Below are 15260 nucleotides of genomic sequence, written 5' to 3'. Positions count from 1 at the left end.
AACTTTCCCCGCAAGAGCACTTACGGGGAACAGCTCGCTGAAGAGAAGAAATCTTAATCGTTGCTACTTTGCTTCCTTCAACCTGTAGAGCAGCCTTCCAAACGCAGAAAGGTTGAGGACAGCACTCCCTCAGCTGGAGAAGCACAGGACCGAGAGCCGGAAGCGGGACTCTTGGGGAAAAGTGTGCCCGTGGACGTGGACCCCCCCTCAAAGCAGAAGGAGAGGGCGGCCGCCCTGAAGAGGGACGTGCCCAAGGTGCCCCACGACAGCAGCAAGGACAGCATCACCGTCTTCGTCAGCAACCTGCCCTACAGCATGAGTGAGCCGGACGTGCAGCTCCGGCCGCTCTTTGAGGCCTGTGGGGAGGTGGCGGAGATCCGGCCCATCTTCAGCAACCGGGGCGATTTCCGAGGCTATTGCTACGTGGAGTTTAAAGAGGAGAAGTCCGCCCTGCAGGCGCTGGAGTTAGACCGGAAGAACGTAGAAGGGAGGCCGATGTTTGTTTCCCCCTGTGTGGATAAGAGCAAAAATCCCGATTTCAAGGTGGGTCTGTGCAACACGACGCCTTTCATGTTGGGTTGCTGCGGGCAGAGCGAACGCTTTTCTCCTGGAGCCGCTAACATTTAGCGTCCACGTGCGGTATCTGTAGTCTGGTAACTGCCGCGTTAACTGGGTCTGTTCTGAGCTGGGTAGCTGAGGCCTGACTCCTGGCTCGGTTTCTTCGAGCCCGCGCTGGTTGACACGTGATGAGAACATTAGGAACCGTAACAATGGCTGCTTGCCGCTGAATTTAGCAGTGGAGAGGGGGCGAGGGGGCGAGGGGGCCGTGTGAGGTATTTAACATACTGCCTTGTCGGCTCCTTGCCCACACTAGGAGAACAGCGGCTTCCATTCTTGCCATGTTCTGGAGGAGGAAGTTAAAGTGACTTGCTTGGAGTGGTGCCATTAACAATTCACAGCACCCGGGGGCGCCTGGGGGGCTCAGTGGGTTAAGCGTCAGACTTTGTCTCAGGTCACGATGCGGCTGTTCGTGGGTTCGAGCCCCACATCAGTTTCTGTGCTGACAGCTCGGAGCCTGGAGCCTGCCTCAGATTCTGTGTCTCCCTCGCTCTCTGCCCCTCCTCTGCTCATGCTCTCTCACTCAAAAATAACAAACATTAAAAACAAACAAACAAAAAAACCAATCTGTGGCACCCAGGGTTGGCTCCCGTCTCCGGGCTGAGTCTGGTATGCACTAGGGTGTGGTGTGCTGGATGGGGCTGTGGGTGCTTGACTTCGTTTCCCTCCCTTCTTTCTGTAGGTGTTCAGGTACAGCACTGCCCTGGAGAAACACAAGCTGTTTGTCTCGGGCCTGCCTTTTTCCTGCACTAAAGAGGAACTGGAAGAGATCTGTAAGGCTCATGGCACCGTGAAGGACATCAGGCTGGTTACCAACCGGGCGGGCAAACCGAAGGTCAGTGTCTGCGCGCGATGCGTTAGCCTCCCAAGGCTCGGGCCAGCCTCGTTCTCCATCTGTTCAGGCTGTTAGGTTCTGAGTAGGTTTCTGGTTTGTCTGCTGAGAAACGACAGGTTGACAGAATGATAGGACACTTGGTTCTACTTGCATTTGGACTCGGATTGGCTTGTTTCCAGCTAATTATGCTAAAAAGAATAGGGCATCGGCCGTGGCGGGGAACCTGCCCTGAATTAGCAGGGGCCTCAGCGCAGACCCCTGGCTGTGAGGTGTGGGCGAGGTGCCCTCTTCCAGAGCGAGCGCCCTCTTGCCCAGGCCGGCCCCTTCACTAGGCCTCCAGCCACCACTTCCCGTCCCTCCCCGAGACCCCATCACGTCCTCCCCTTAGCCCCCCTGGGCACCTTGCGAGATCCTTTTTGTGCGACATTCTGAGTAGTTGTTCAGGCACGTGTTTGGATGACCTCTCGTTCCCCCGGCCGTCCAGGGTGATGGAGAGTTGAAGACTATGAAGCAAGGAGGGGCCGAGGTGCAGACATGAGGGCTCATCCCGTGTCCAGCCACCTCATCCATTTGTTTTTGCTGGATTTACACTGGTCCGTCTGTCCGTTTCTTTCTTTCCTTCGTTATTCTTATCTTTTTTTTCTTTCCTTTTTTTTTTTTTTTTTTTTTTTCTGGAGCAAGCATGAGGTGTACCAACCTCACAAAGATGATCTGAAGTTACAGTCGGCAGAAACAGAGAGGAAGAGCAGGGCCAGCGAATAAATCTGTAGACAAAGGACGGTGGCGGTGGGGGGAGGGAACCCGATGACGGGGTGCCTGCCCGGTACCGGCTTCCAGAACTGAGGGAGGAAATCGTGTCTGGCTGCGCAGCACCTGACCTGACGGCTCTGGCTCCGCCTCTTTCAGGGCCTGGCTTATGTGGAGTATGAAAGTGAATCTCAGGCATCACAGGCCGTACTGAAGATGGATGGCATGACTATCAAAGAGAATGTCATCAAAGTGGCCATCAGCAATCCCCCTCAGAGGAAGGTTCCAGAGAAGCCAGAAGCAAGGAGAGGGCCGGGTGGTGCCTTGGTGCCGCGGCAGATTTATGGAGCGTAAGTGCTTGCGTGCCACCGGGCGCAGACTCCGTCTTGGCCGGCGCCGCTAGCTGGTTTCCTGCTAGTCACGCGGGCTTGGGCAGAGAGCCAGGGCCTGCCGTGCTGGGGATGCTCACCGTGGCTCACCAGAGCAGGGTGTCCGGAGCAGGTCCGCACGGCGCGTGAGCCGGGGAGCGGAGCCCTTCCTGGTGTTCACAGTTTCACACGTGACTTATTTGAGGGCGGTCGGTTTCTAGGCGGCGGTTATTTTAAAGCCTCCTTTGGCAGTAGGGTCCATACGTGTGGATTCAGAAGCTTGCCGGGGTGACCTGTAGCCCCAGCTATAATCCTCTAAGAGCGAGGTTTTCAGCCGGTAGGAATGAGACGGCAGAATTGTGACGTTAGTTGGTGAGGTCTGAAGGATGACAGCATTTTGATCCGCCCTGCTCGTGACTGTATTGCACAGGGTTGGTCTTTGCCAAAATTGTGGAAGGGGCAGTTTGTTAAACCGGTTTTTGCCAGTTCAAAGTCAGGCAGAACAGGGATCATCTTTACCTTTCTGGTTTTTACTCTTCACCTCTTAACTTTGTGCTCTGTGCATTGAGAGAAACTTGTCTCGTAACAGACTACAGAAATGACCCTTGAAAGTACAGTCTTCACCTTTTAGCTTTGGGTGATTTAAGACCATCCTGGCTTCTTTTCCCAAATCAAGGAGGGGCCGTGAATTGTTGCTTGGAAAGGATACATTCGGTGTTTGCTCTTCCAGGCGGGGGAAGGGAAGAACCCAGCTCTCCCTGCTGCCTCGTGCCCTGCAGCGCCCGGGCGCCCCGGCTGCTCAGGCTGAGAACGGCCCCGCCCCGCGGCCAGCGGTCACCACCTCAGCGGCCACCGAGGCACCCAAGATGTCCAATGCCGATTTTGCCAAGTTGCTTCTGAGAAAGTGAATGGGACTGTGGAGAAGGGAAATGCCTTACTTCATGCTGGCCAGGAAGACCACCCGGCACCCAGCGGTACTCTGGGTATGGAGGGGCCCGGGGCAGCACCCCTCTTGCACATTTTCCTCTGGGTTAGACAGAAAGGGATGAGGGTGTCCAAGGAAAGAGGCTTGAAGTGCTCCCTCATATTGAGGGCAATAGGAGGAAAATGATCACTCCGTGGTTGGGCCCAGGGTGTAGTTTCCTAAAATATTTTTGTGTCTTATGGAGTGAGAAACAGAAGTGAAACTCAAACACCGTTTTGAGAACCACCTGTCCAAATGTTTTCGGCCAGCTCTGGCCCCCTTTTATAAGACACTTCTCTTACACCTTGCACAGCACACGTGCCCGTCACTCTTTTAATTTTAAAAGACAAAATGGCAGATGCTAGTAATTCACCAGAATGGCCTATTTTAGTAAAGGGGTGGTGGGGATAGGGGAAGTCACCTAAAAAAAAATTGATGGATTTTTGTTCAAGGGGGCTGTGCGCGTTTTTATATTATGTATTTGTAAATGATACATCAACCCATTGTTTTATGTTTCCTAAAAGCCGAGTCTTTGTGACATTTGTTTTGTCTGGGAGTTCTGTGCGCCACCTGCCGTGGACCATTTTCTTTGCCTAGTGTTGAGTGAACTGTATTCTTTGTCTAAACATTGCGTTTCAGCCCTTTGGTTTTGTTTAAATGCCATGTCAAGTGCAAACTTAAAATCTTCCCACTTAGCTTTGTTTATTAAACTGAAGTTCTCTTAAAAACTTCTTGCTGAATGGTACTCAGATGTTCATTCAAACCCGGACGTGTTTTGAGATGGGTGCACTTGGTGTTACCTAACACATGTGTGAATAGAACTTTTGTAAGTCCAGTCCTGCTGTCCCTTTGATTTAAATCCTTTCCGATGTGATGGGTCTTCCGTTTTAAACTTTACTTTGCAGCATGTTGGCACTGCAGCTTTTAAGCTTTTTTTTTTTTTTTTTTTTTTTTAACCTCTCCGCTTCTATCAAATACTTATTGCTTTAAAAGCAGCATTGCCAGTCCAATAGGGAAATAGACTTTGTAAAGACACTCTTGGGGAAGAAATCAGGAAATGCTTCATGTGTGATGGAAATCAACCCACTTCTCTGGTTTTTTAAGTTTCTGTGCATCAGGCTTTACTACATTTTTCACAGAAAACTGTAAGCATTATTCAAAAGCACAGACAGAAGAGCAAAAGGAAGTCCTTACGCGCCTGCCACTGAGCCTCAGCATTTCCCATCTAGCGCATCGGCCTTCGTTTCTGCCCCCACCCCCTCCTGCCTGTTACGGACATCACAGGACTCCCCCAGTAACCGCGTAGCACCTGCCTCAAAGAGATAAAGACCTAAAGGTCACAGTATTGTCATCATCCCTAGAAACATGAGCAGTCATGCCTTCGTGTCCTCAGCTATCCACATGGCCAGTTTCCTGTTGTTCTGTAAATGTATCCCCCCGCCCCCCACCGTGGTAAGTTAGGATCGGTTGATAAACCTCCCAAGGCTTTTAATCTGAAGGTTCCCCTCTACCTTGTCTTTCTCTTTGGCACAAAACATTTTTTGTCAGGTGTTACTTCTGAATTAAATTCAAGTAGTGGCTGCTGGAAGCAGCCAGAAGAGCGTGTGCTGTGACCCTGGTTCCTCCTGTGCTCTTTGGAATATGGCCACTCACCCTCCTGCAGAAGCCTGCTCGCTGGGTGAGGGGACTGGGGATGCTCAGGGACGGCTGCCGAGGAGCCACGAATATTCCCTTCCTAATCCAGGTTAATGTGGCTTTACTCTCGCGGCTTCCCGTCTTACTGTTCTGTTTTCTTGATGGGGGCAGCCTTCTGCCCTCACTTTGTGCTCTCGCCTGTCAACACAGGCCCATCACAGAGTTGAACCTCTTCAGGCTGGAGCTCAGGGTATTGACGGCTCTAGAAACGGACTGTCGGGAACATGTGAGTGGGTCTGTGTGTTTTCCCCAGGAAACGAAGAACTGTTGGCAAACAGGAGCACGAAATGGCACGCAGTTGGGAGTGTCAGTGACAGGTCGGTGACTTCTCCCTGCCGGCACAGGTAGGTGGCTAACCCAAAGGGTTCTGTCCCATTTTCCTGTTGAAATCACCGTCTGGGATCTGTTTTCTGCCACGATAATCTAAATAGGACTTCACGTTCTGCAAGAATTCCTCCTTCATCCTCGTAACAAATGGGAACAGCTCTTGGATAAGACAGCCGAGTCTCGGGCCTTTCTGTCGTAAAATACTTTACTAGAGTCAGTCATCTGTTAAAATAACATCCTTCGCAACAGAACTAAAGCGCACGCTTCTCTATAGTACAGAGCGCTGCCGTCAGGCTTCCTTGGTGTGCCTATAACATCAAGAAGAGTTAGGTTGAAGAGCTACCTTACGGCAACGTGCAAATACAAAAAGATTTTTTATAGAGGTTTGAATATCACTCGGGGCCACTTCAGACATTTTTCTTAATCCTTCAGAAAGCTACTCTGTGCTAATTACACAAAGAGGTATACAGACACCTGCTACTTCAGAATAGTGACCTCCTTACTGTCAGAGTGTGACTTCTCAAGCCAGAGACCACACTTTGTATGTATTCACCATCATTTGGACCCTGACAGAGTGCACTACGGCGTGAGATGTCCCGTGCTCCGTCACTGGGAGGGGGACCCGTGGCCCTTTTGACTCTGAGGAGCACAGCAGCGGTCACATTGTCGCCTCTGCCATTTGTTATCGATAGAGAGCCTTCTTCCATAGAATGACGACGTGGAAACTTGGCCGTGTGGTACATTTTATCATTTTACAAGTTCCTAGGAAGATAAGACCACTGGAAGGCAATCTCTTTTGCTTCCCCGAGGGAATGCTGGACACCGTGCTGTACCCTGGCTGCGGGAGGTGGGGGTCAGGTGAGTACGTGGATCAAACCGCACGACAAGAGAGACACATCGGACTGTGGCTAAGGGTTTTCCCTTGGTTCGGGAGACACTCCAGTTTGTTACCAAAAATGCATATTCGGTGTTCATACGTGGCATCTGTTTTCTCAGATGTATTCTTGAATGTCTACCTACACAAGATGTTACACTCAGAGTCAGACTTGGCCACGTGCACAATACCTGACGTGCGGTATGACCCAGTCGAGTGACGAACTCAGAACTTTGAGACTAAAACATCTGGTCTGAGTTGCTGCAAATGAAGTGTGAGAAACATTCAGACACAGAGAAAACCAAGCTGGCCGCTCGGCTATTCTTAATTAGAAAAAGAGTTTTGACAGGGAAAAAAAAAAACCAGCCTCTGCAACTCGCGTTCGCAAGCCACCTAGGACTCAAAGACTCCCTTGAAATAAGCAAGGTATCTCACAGAAATGTTGTCAACATTTTTTATTTTGTATCTCAAAAGTCTGCCCTACTAGTGAGAATTAGTCACAATGCTCATCTCTTTGTAGGGGAGCAAAACTCTCTCAGAAAGAAAGCTTTCCATTATTTCTCAGAACCGGGACCGGGTTCGCACCAAGAGTGCTGACCTCCCAGGTGAAGTCCCAGCACCTCTCAGCCAGTTTCACAGAAACACTTGGAGGAGTTACTCCTGGGGCCCTAGACCTCGGTCCACACTCCCGGCCTCTCCCGACCCGAGTGCAAATTCTGCTCCAGAACCCGTGTTCTGGTCACACAAAGCGCACCAGTGCGCCCCCAGCGCCTACTGGGGCCACCACCACGGACAGCGGACGCCACACAACATTTACTAGCTCAAAAGAAGAAAATAAATAACTTGGGCTGAGTTATAAGTTACCTTAAAGACAGGGCTTAATAATTTAGTTTTGTCGCTTTTTTAACAAAAACATTTGGAGGTAAAGAACGCTTAAGTTCCTAATCGGTCTCCTTTTGCTTCGGGAGACGGCTAGGTTTCTAGAAACGCTAAGTGTTGCTTCCCACTGGGTCATCCCTTGGCACCAAGGGAGGCTCTCCGGGGTTAGGGCCTCACGGGCAGAGTCTCCTTAAACCCGGAATGGTTGGGCGTGGCCTCTGGCAGGGCCACCGGGTACTCGGTTGTGGCAAAGAGCAGGGTGTCCAGGGTGGTCTCCGTACACTTGGCGATGAAGCGGATGAACGGCCTCACGTCGCCTTCGTTGGCGACTTCCAGTACGTGGTAGTACTCGGACCTCTGCTCCTTGCGGATGGTGATGGGGGGGTAGCCCGCCTGCATCAGGATGAGGTTCATGAGCAGGCGCGAGGTCCTTCCGTTGCCGTCGATGAAAGGGTGGATGTACACCAGTTTATAATGGGCCAGGGCCGCAAACTCCACCGGGTGCAGGTTCATGGCGTCCTCGGAGTTGAGCCACTGGATGAACTCCTCCATCTGCTTTCCCACGTCTTGAGGATGGGGAGGGATGTGATGTCCCACCAGGACCTGTGTCGTCCGAAACCTGCCAGCTTCCACTGGATCCACGTAACCCAGCACCCGCCTATGGATCTCCAGCACGTCGCTGATGGCCACAGAGCCGATGCGGGAAACCAGCGTCGTGTTGATGTACGTCATTGCTGCGTGCATGCCGATGACCTCGTTCTGCTCCTCCAGGCTTTTCCCTGGCACGGCATAGCGGGTCTCGAGGATGTGCCTGATTTCCGAGAGGGTGAGGGTATTGCCCTCGATCGCGACCGTGTGGTAGATGTGATGGTAGTAGGTTTCCTCCATGACCCTGCGCAGCGCGGAGTTGCCCTTGGGGATGGACATGACCTTCTTCACTTTGCTGTCGATGATGCTGAAATACCTCTGGTCGATCTCCTCCACCAGCGGCAGTGTCCGGTCCCGGTTGACCAGTGCTTTCTCGTGGTAGGGCGAGATGGTCAACGCTCTGGCGTACAAGTAATCGGCCTGGACGATGTCCTTGTCCTCTTCGGAAAAGATGCCGAACTCGTTGAGCGCGTCTGCGAAGTCTGGGTCCATTTGGAGGGCGTGCAAGAAGAGCTTGTGGGCTTTCTCTCGCTTGCCTTGGCGTTTCATTTCCAGGGCTTGGTTCAGAGCTGCTTTGGCTTCCAACTTCCCAGCTAGAAGAGAGCCAAAGAAGCATGGGTAGGGAGGCCACGGGATGTTCAGGGGCGCTGTCCCCTGTGCCGGTGCTTCAGGGGGCTCGTCCCAGCACTCTGTGTGTGTGTGGATGCGTTTGTGCCCCACACCTGGTGTGTGTGTGTCCCCAGAGCCACTGCCTCCACCCTGGGAGGTATCACCCGGACTCCCCAGCCCCCAGCTTTCTGAGGGCCGAAGTGAGTGGCTGTGGCCACAACTCCTGTCAGGTGGCCCTCCTGTATGATCTTCTCAGCTCCCTGCTGTCCTGGATCAGTCCTGGTGATGCTGATCCCTGCTCCTGTCCCTTCAGGCCTAGGCTGTGAACAGCGGCCCCCCCCCACACACACACACCCCGGTGCCAGGCCCTGGGGGCTTCCCCACCCCTGATCTGTTCTTTAAATCTTTTAACCCAGTGATTCTCAAGCAGGGGTGATTTTGTCCTTTAGAGGACATCCAGCAGCGTCTGAGACATGGTGGGGTGTCACAGTTAAGGGCGTGAGGGTGCTACTAGCATCCAGCGGGTAGAGACCAGGGAAGCTCAGCCTCCTAACAGTGCACCACAGAGGACAGCGCGGGGGTAGAAACTTCTCTAGCTCAAGCCCTCCCTCACCAGCCCTCCACCCACTGCTGAGGGTCATTAACACATACTTGGCTTCTTTTCCTTGGATGCCCAAGCCCTCTCACCCTCCGGGTCTCTGCCTGGTGCACTTTCCCCTCATGCCTTTTCCTTTCGGTCATTTTCCTATTTACACTGGGGTCTCAGCTCAGGCATCCCCTCCAGGGAGCCTTCCTGGTGTGCTCCCCTCCTTCCCCATCACCAGGCTGGTGATGCCGTGCGGCAGTCATTTGTCAGCTTGTCTGAGCCGGGAGCTCAGGGTAGACTTGTTCCCCATAGTGGCCCTGTGTCCTGCACACACGACCCAGTATGCACTGTAAATATCTATGAAATTAACAAGTGTTGAGGACAGCTGGCCAGTCTGTCTTACCTGGAGAGGCCTTGGTCCTGACCGCCAGCAGTGCCGCATCGCTGGAGGTGACACTGAGCTCTGTAGACGGGCTGGTACACTTGGTGACGGCATGCTGCACCCTGTCCAGCTTGCTCCTGAGCAGGTAGAAGCCTTTGAGCACGGTCAGACACTGCTCTTCGATGGGCCCCAGCGGCAGCAGTAGCGCCAGCAGGGACCCCAACACCATGCTCAGCAGCATCACCCACAGGAAGCGGCCCCAGACGGAGACCCACTTCGGTTCAGTCACTGCCATCACTGAAGCCATCGGCATGAGTGTCATCTGGACGGAGGGGCAGGCCCCCTGGACATACTCCGTTGCCTCAGAGCAGGATCTGCAGGGGACCAAGAGTTGTAGGAGATGAAGTGGGGGAAGGGGACACACGCAAGATATGTTGCTGACTTCAGCTGGGGCTTGGAGGCTCCCACACCTCTTACTTCACTATGACCAGGGGGATTGAGGCAAGGCAGGAAGTGCTTATCAACGGGGAGGGGCCAGCCCGAAAGACTGGTGCCACTTCCAGGCCGTTGGGACTCTGAGCAGTAATGCTACCGCGCTCAACACTTATTGAGCGCTTACTGTGTGCCAGGCCCCATGCTAAGTACCAAGGACCTCATGCATACTATCTCTACCAGTCTCCAACAGGAGCAGATGCTATCTATCGTCCTCCCACTTCTCCAGATGACAAAACAGGCTCAGAGATGAAGCCCCTTGCCCCAAGTCACCCAGTGAGTAAGTGACAGTCTTGGGACTTGAATTCAGGAACTCTCCCCCAACCTCCCTTGACCACAAATCTCTGTGGCCACACATCAAGATTGGCCAAGGCAGTTCTGGGGCCTAGTGTCTGATAAACACAACTATTTTTGTGGCCTGATTTACTGCCTCTTCATGCCCTCACCCTGGTATTAGCCACAGTGCTGCTCTCCCCTCTCTGGCCTTCCTTTCCTGGCCTGCCCAGCAACGATCTCACCTAGAGCTTGGGCAGTCCAAGCATCTCAAAACCTCCAGATGTGGGCCAGAGTGGGTGACCCACTCCTCACCCTCCATCGGGACAGTGGGCATGTGCTTGGGGCTGGCAGTGGAGGTGGAGGGGTCAGGTATGCAAGCACCATTATGCTGACAATAAGCATTTATTGGGCAACTATGGTGTACTGAGCACTGGGCTGTGGGGTAGCCGTGCATTATCTCACTTACTCCTTAACACCTTATGAAGGAAAGCTACCCTTAGCTCCATTTTACAAAGGAAACTAAATCAGCAAGTCAGTTTCTAGAAGGCCATGGGAGTAAACAGAAGCATGAAGAATGAATCCTCAGTGCATCTAGGAAGAGTGCCCAGGTCTTAACCTCTACCTTATTCTCAACCAGGACCCGTGTACCCCTATTCCGGCCTGCTTCTGGTGCTGGGCCTCCAAGACCCAGAAATGACTGATGAGGTTTGTGATCGCTCAGGGCTTAGAGTCTAATGGGGAAGCTGGCTCGTTGATAACACCTGAAATGGCTTGGTCTGCGCCCTAACGGGGGTACGCTTGGCGTGCTGTAGGGGTTTAGAGGAGGGTGTGAGTCACTGCTTCATCCAGGTACTTTGTGCGGCTCCCGGAGGGACGGGATACACGGCAGGGCTGGAGTTCGCCAGGGACGCGGGTCTGCGCAGGGAAGGCAGGAGATGCGAATCTCACCCCTCACTACCCTAGGAAGGGGGAAACAGACGCCCAGAGGGGCTTGGCTACAGTCCCTCTGAACCCCGCCCAGGACTCACTCCCCCGCCGCCCCCTGCCCAGCTGGCTCTTTCCGAGCCCCTTGGGCTCTCCCCCTCCTACCGCGCGCCGGTTCCGACCCTGCAGCCGACTTCCAGGCGCTCGGAGGCCCCGCAGCCGCCGGCTCCCAGGCCCTGCTCCGCCGCCGGCCTTCTGGCCCCGCCCCCGGCGCCTCGCCTCGCCATTGGGTGGTTCGCCATCCTCGTCGTGGCGGATTGGCTTCCCCGACCTGTCCGCCTCTCGTACTTCCGGGTTTTCGCGTCAGCTCCTGCTTCCCCGGGAAAGATGCGCCGTGGGCCACTCCCATTGGCTGGCTCCTGTGTTGGTCTCGTGCCCGCAGCGGCCAATAAGCAACAGGCGGGGCGGTGCCCGGGCGAGAGGCGGGAGTAGCGTGCGGAAAACCCGCGCGGGCGCGGAGATCTGCGGGTATGATAGATGCCGCGGTCGGAAACTGGTAATTCCGCCAGCCCCGGAGTGCTGTGCTTCCCTCTCCACGTCCTGGGGCCCTTCTCCTGGGCCTCCTTTTCCTTAGGTGTGAAATGAGGGTGCTCTCCACCCTGTTAGTCTGCCGTCACAGCCCCTTGTTCTTAGCCACGACGCTGTACCAGGGTTGCCGTCGTTTCTGACCTCTTTTCCTTTTCCTCCCTGAGTTTTTAATTTGGCATCCGCTCGAGAAGGAGCTGGCTGGTTTATTTAGCTTCCCAGGGAGATAGAGATTTTTCTTTGAAGCAGAGAGCTGAAACTTCCGTCTTAGTTCACAGATATTGAAATTAAACACCCAGGACGTGCCCAGAAATGCTAAGCATTAAGATGTTAGCCTATAGACTGGAGCCAGAGGGACCCCGGCTGAAGTTCAGACTTTGTCACCTCCGCTCTGTGAGACCTTCGGCAAGTTATTCCGAGCTTCAGTTTTTCCATTTGTAAAATGGAGACAAACTGCCTCGCCTTTGGCCCCAAGTTCAGGATTTGCAGGCCAGACTCTTCAAGATCTGACCTTTTCCATGACACACATTCCCCTCGGGAGCCACTATCAGGCAGTGGTTGTGGGCGTTTCCACTGGAAGCCACACAGCCCGGGGTTCCAATCCCAGCTCTGCCCCCTTGCAAGCTGAGTTAACATTCAGCAAGTGACTTGGTCTATCTCACCGGTTCCGTTTGCTTTTCAGTAAAATGGGGACAGTGTGATGACAGTACTTCATAGAGTTTTATGTGAGGGCGAAGCGAGATCCTACATGTCTGGCACAAATCTGACGTTTGGTGAGTATCTGCTGTTGCAGTTATTCCTAGACAAGACACCAAGTCCTTGCTGTTTTTGTTATTCACAGAAGAAACTGTCAGAGCTGTAGGCTGCTCCAACCACGGGGGAGTGACTCCATGTCCTTTCTTAGGTCTCAGCCTGATCCAGTTGAGGGAAGCCACTGACCTACGGCACAAAGGAAGTGTCCCAACCCAGGCCAGAGGTGTGCTGTCATGAAAGATACCATGGGGGCGTGGGGGGGTGGGGAGGGGTGCGGGGCATTGCAAGGTGAGGGACCAAACAGCTTTGGCCCTCGCTGGCTGTGCTTCCGCTTATATCTGGTAACTCTTCCCCTATTCCCCCAGCTCCCGGCTCTTGGCATGGAGAACGGCACATAGCAAAGGCTCAAGAGATTTTGTTGACTCAAATAAGAGATATCTAAAACAGGACAAACCATGGTGTTTTTAAGAAACAAACAAAAAAAAAAATCAAGATGGTGGTTATTTCTGGGGCTTCTTGTTTCTATCTTTTTTTTTTTTTTTTCTTTTTTAAATGTATTTATTTTGAGAGAATGTGAGCAGGGGAGGGGCATAGAGAGGGAGACAAGAATCTCAAGCAGGCTCCACACTCAGTGCGGAGCCTGACATGGGGCTCGATCCCACGACGGTGAGATCATGATCTGAGCTGAGATCAAGAGTCAGTTGCTCAACCGACTGAGCCACCCAGGGGCCCCGTATTGTTTCTGTCTTTTTTTTTTTTTTTTTAAATTTTTTTTAACGTTTATTTATTTTTGAGACAGGGAGAGACAGCATGAACGGGGGAGGGTCAGAGAGAGAGGGAGACACAGGATCTGAAACAGGCTCCAGGCTCTGAGCTGTCAGCACAGAGCCTGATGCGGGGCTCGAACTCCCGGTCCGCGAGATCATGACCTGAGCTGAAGTCGGATGCTTAACCGACTGAGCCACCCAGGCGCCCCTTGTTTCTGTCTTTTGAACGAAGGTCTTGAACACGGTTCCCTTGAAGTGCCCTGAATTTTCACTTCTGCTGGCCTGCGTAGTAATGTTGTAAAAACTTTTCCCAGAGGAGGGCCAGGCTGCCTTGCTACCAGTGAATTATGGAGGATGGTCAGTGGAGGGGAAAGCAGTGAGGCTCGGGGGCCAGACAGATAATGTGTTCAAATGCAAGGCCTACCTGGACTAGGTCACTCACCACACTGAACTGGATATCATGGGGCTTGTGGACTTCTGTCCCCTCCCAGGCATAAGATGACATCATCATCCGCTTTTAAAGGCACTGTCCGCTTTCCACCTCTTCAGGCCCCAGTTCTTTAATGAGCTTAGACCGTGGGGAGCAAATCCAGAAGCTGCATAAGAACCATCAAGGAGTGAAATTGCCTGGGCCTGAGACAGTAGAGGGAGGTGGGGAGTGTGGACAAGGTGAGCGTACCTGCCTTATCCAAGGTGGGTAACAGCTAATCTGCTCTAGCCTACCTTTACCGTGTGAAAAATGTGTCCAAGAGTTGACACATTTTCTGATTTTTCACAAGAAATGTCAGGCCTAGATCTCGAAGCAAGCTCTCCAGATTTTTTAACAGTTGGCATCTCTGCCCACTGGCCATGCAGGGCTGCCAGACTGTAATCCCTGTTTTAGGCTTTTAGAATGGGCGGGAGATGGTGGCTGGGAACACAGGAAGTAACATCACAAATGCCCGCTCAGCAAATGACTGCACCACTGTCGGTGACCACCAGGGGGCAGTAATTCACCAAACATCACGTCCCCCGTTCAATCTTTGTCAGGAGATCACACTCAATTTTCTTGACTTTGTCTGCATTCAGCTGTGTTGAATGCACAAAATATGGTCCCTGAAGCGAGATTGAAAAGTCGGCTTTCTCCACCTTAAGCATTCTATGTTGGGTGGAAATGGCTTCCTCGTGGCCCACGCAGGAGTTTTCTAAGAGCTTACCTTGACACTTGACAAAGAACCTGGAAAGTGGCTGCTTGGAAATGTGTCCATTATGCAAAACAAAACAAAACAAAACAAACCCTTATGCATCTTTAAGAAACAGCAGTCAAGCGCTTCTTGCTGGCTGAATCGGGTTCTATTGCTTAGGAAACACAAAACTCCCCAACTCGAGGCTATATATTGCATTGATGGCTCCAGAATGACTCAACTTCATTTAAAAGAAAATACACCAGACTGGTTCTCTCTCTCCCAACTCCCAGGCTCTTTTCATTTCCCAACCTGCTTTGATTTTTTTTTTTCTCTCTCCTTCTAACTTAGAGCTGCTGCAGAAGAGGCCCCCAGCAACCCTTTTCCCTGACTACTGATGTCCTCAGTTTGCATACCCAGTGGGGTCCAGGGAGCATCCACAGGAGACAGGGTTTGGGATAGGTGTCCTTGGGCTGATGGCTCATGCTTGGGATTCAGGATGATCTCAGACATGCAAAGAAGTACTCTTTTCAGAGCAATCACTTGGGGAAGTGATGTTTCTTACTTTCAAAAAATTAAACCATAACTGTTTCCTTTTCTCATTAAATAACCCAAATAACCAACTACCTACTTAATTTTTTTTTTTTAATTGAAGTGTGGCTGGCATACAATATTATGTTCGTTTGGGCGTACAACACAGTGACTTGACAATTCTGTACATCACGCAATGCTCACCATGAAGAGTGTAGTTAGTGTCCGTCACTTTAC

The 15260-nt window shown here is 52.4% G+C and overlaps 2 protein-coding genes, 1 long non-coding RNA gene and 1 pseudogene across 5 annotated transcripts in view; 2 read left to right on the top strand and 2 right to left on the bottom strand.

Moving 5' to 3' along the window:
- The window catches only part of SART3 (spliceosome associated factor 3, U4/U6 recycling protein), a 36296-nt gene extending 32033 nt beyond the window's left edge, over window positions 1-4263 (top strand). For both annotated transcript variants that reach the window (XM_045458233.1, XM_045458232.1), the window contains exons 16-19: window positions 89-543; window positions 1301-1453; window positions 2360-2550; window positions 3299-4263. In XM_045458233.1, coding sequence (XP_045314189.1) covers window positions 89-543; window positions 1301-1453; window positions 2360-2550; window positions 3299-3476 — 977 coding nt within the window. In that variant the 3' untranslated portion in view covers window positions 3477-4263. The remainder of the gene's footprint in view (window positions 1-88; window positions 544-1300; window positions 1454-2359; window positions 2551-3298) is intronic.
- On the bottom strand, window positions 3073-3189 carry LOC123588652 (annotated as a pseudogene).
- A 2606-nt stretch (window positions 4264-6869) lies between the features above and the next one.
- Window positions 6870-11515, bottom strand: FICD (FIC domain protein adenylyltransferase). Its single transcript, XM_045458234.1, has 3 exons — window positions 11390-11515; window positions 9554-9906; window positions 6870-8548 (listed from the first exon to the last, which is right to left on the bottom strand). The coding sequence occupies exons 1-3, from the start codon at window positions 11509-11511 to the stop codon at window positions 7473-7475; spliced, it is 1551 nt and encodes a 516-aa protein (XP_045314190.1). The 5' UTR covers window positions 11512-11515; the 3' UTR covers window positions 6870-7472.
- Window positions 10895-15260, top strand: part of LOC123588032 — a 52282-nt gene continuing 47916 nt past the window's right edge. The window contains exons 1-2 of one of the 2 annotated variants that reach the window (XR_006707661.1): window positions 10895-11005; window positions 12492-12582. This is a non-coding gene — a long non-coding RNA (uncharacterized LOC123588032). Of the gene's footprint in view, window positions 11006-11529; window positions 11781-12491; window positions 12583-15260 lie in introns of those variants that run through there. The other variant, XR_006707660.1, reaches the window with a different exon arrangement.

Source organism: Leopardus geoffroyi, chromosome D3, assembly GCF_018350155.1.
Source record: "Leopardus geoffroyi isolate Oge1 chromosome D3, O.geoffroyi_Oge1_pat1.0, whole genome shotgun sequence".
Lineage (NCBI taxonomy): Eukaryota > Metazoa > Chordata > Mammalia > Carnivora > Felidae > Leopardus > Leopardus geoffroyi.
This window is presented reverse-complemented; position numbering and strand designations above follow the sequence as displayed.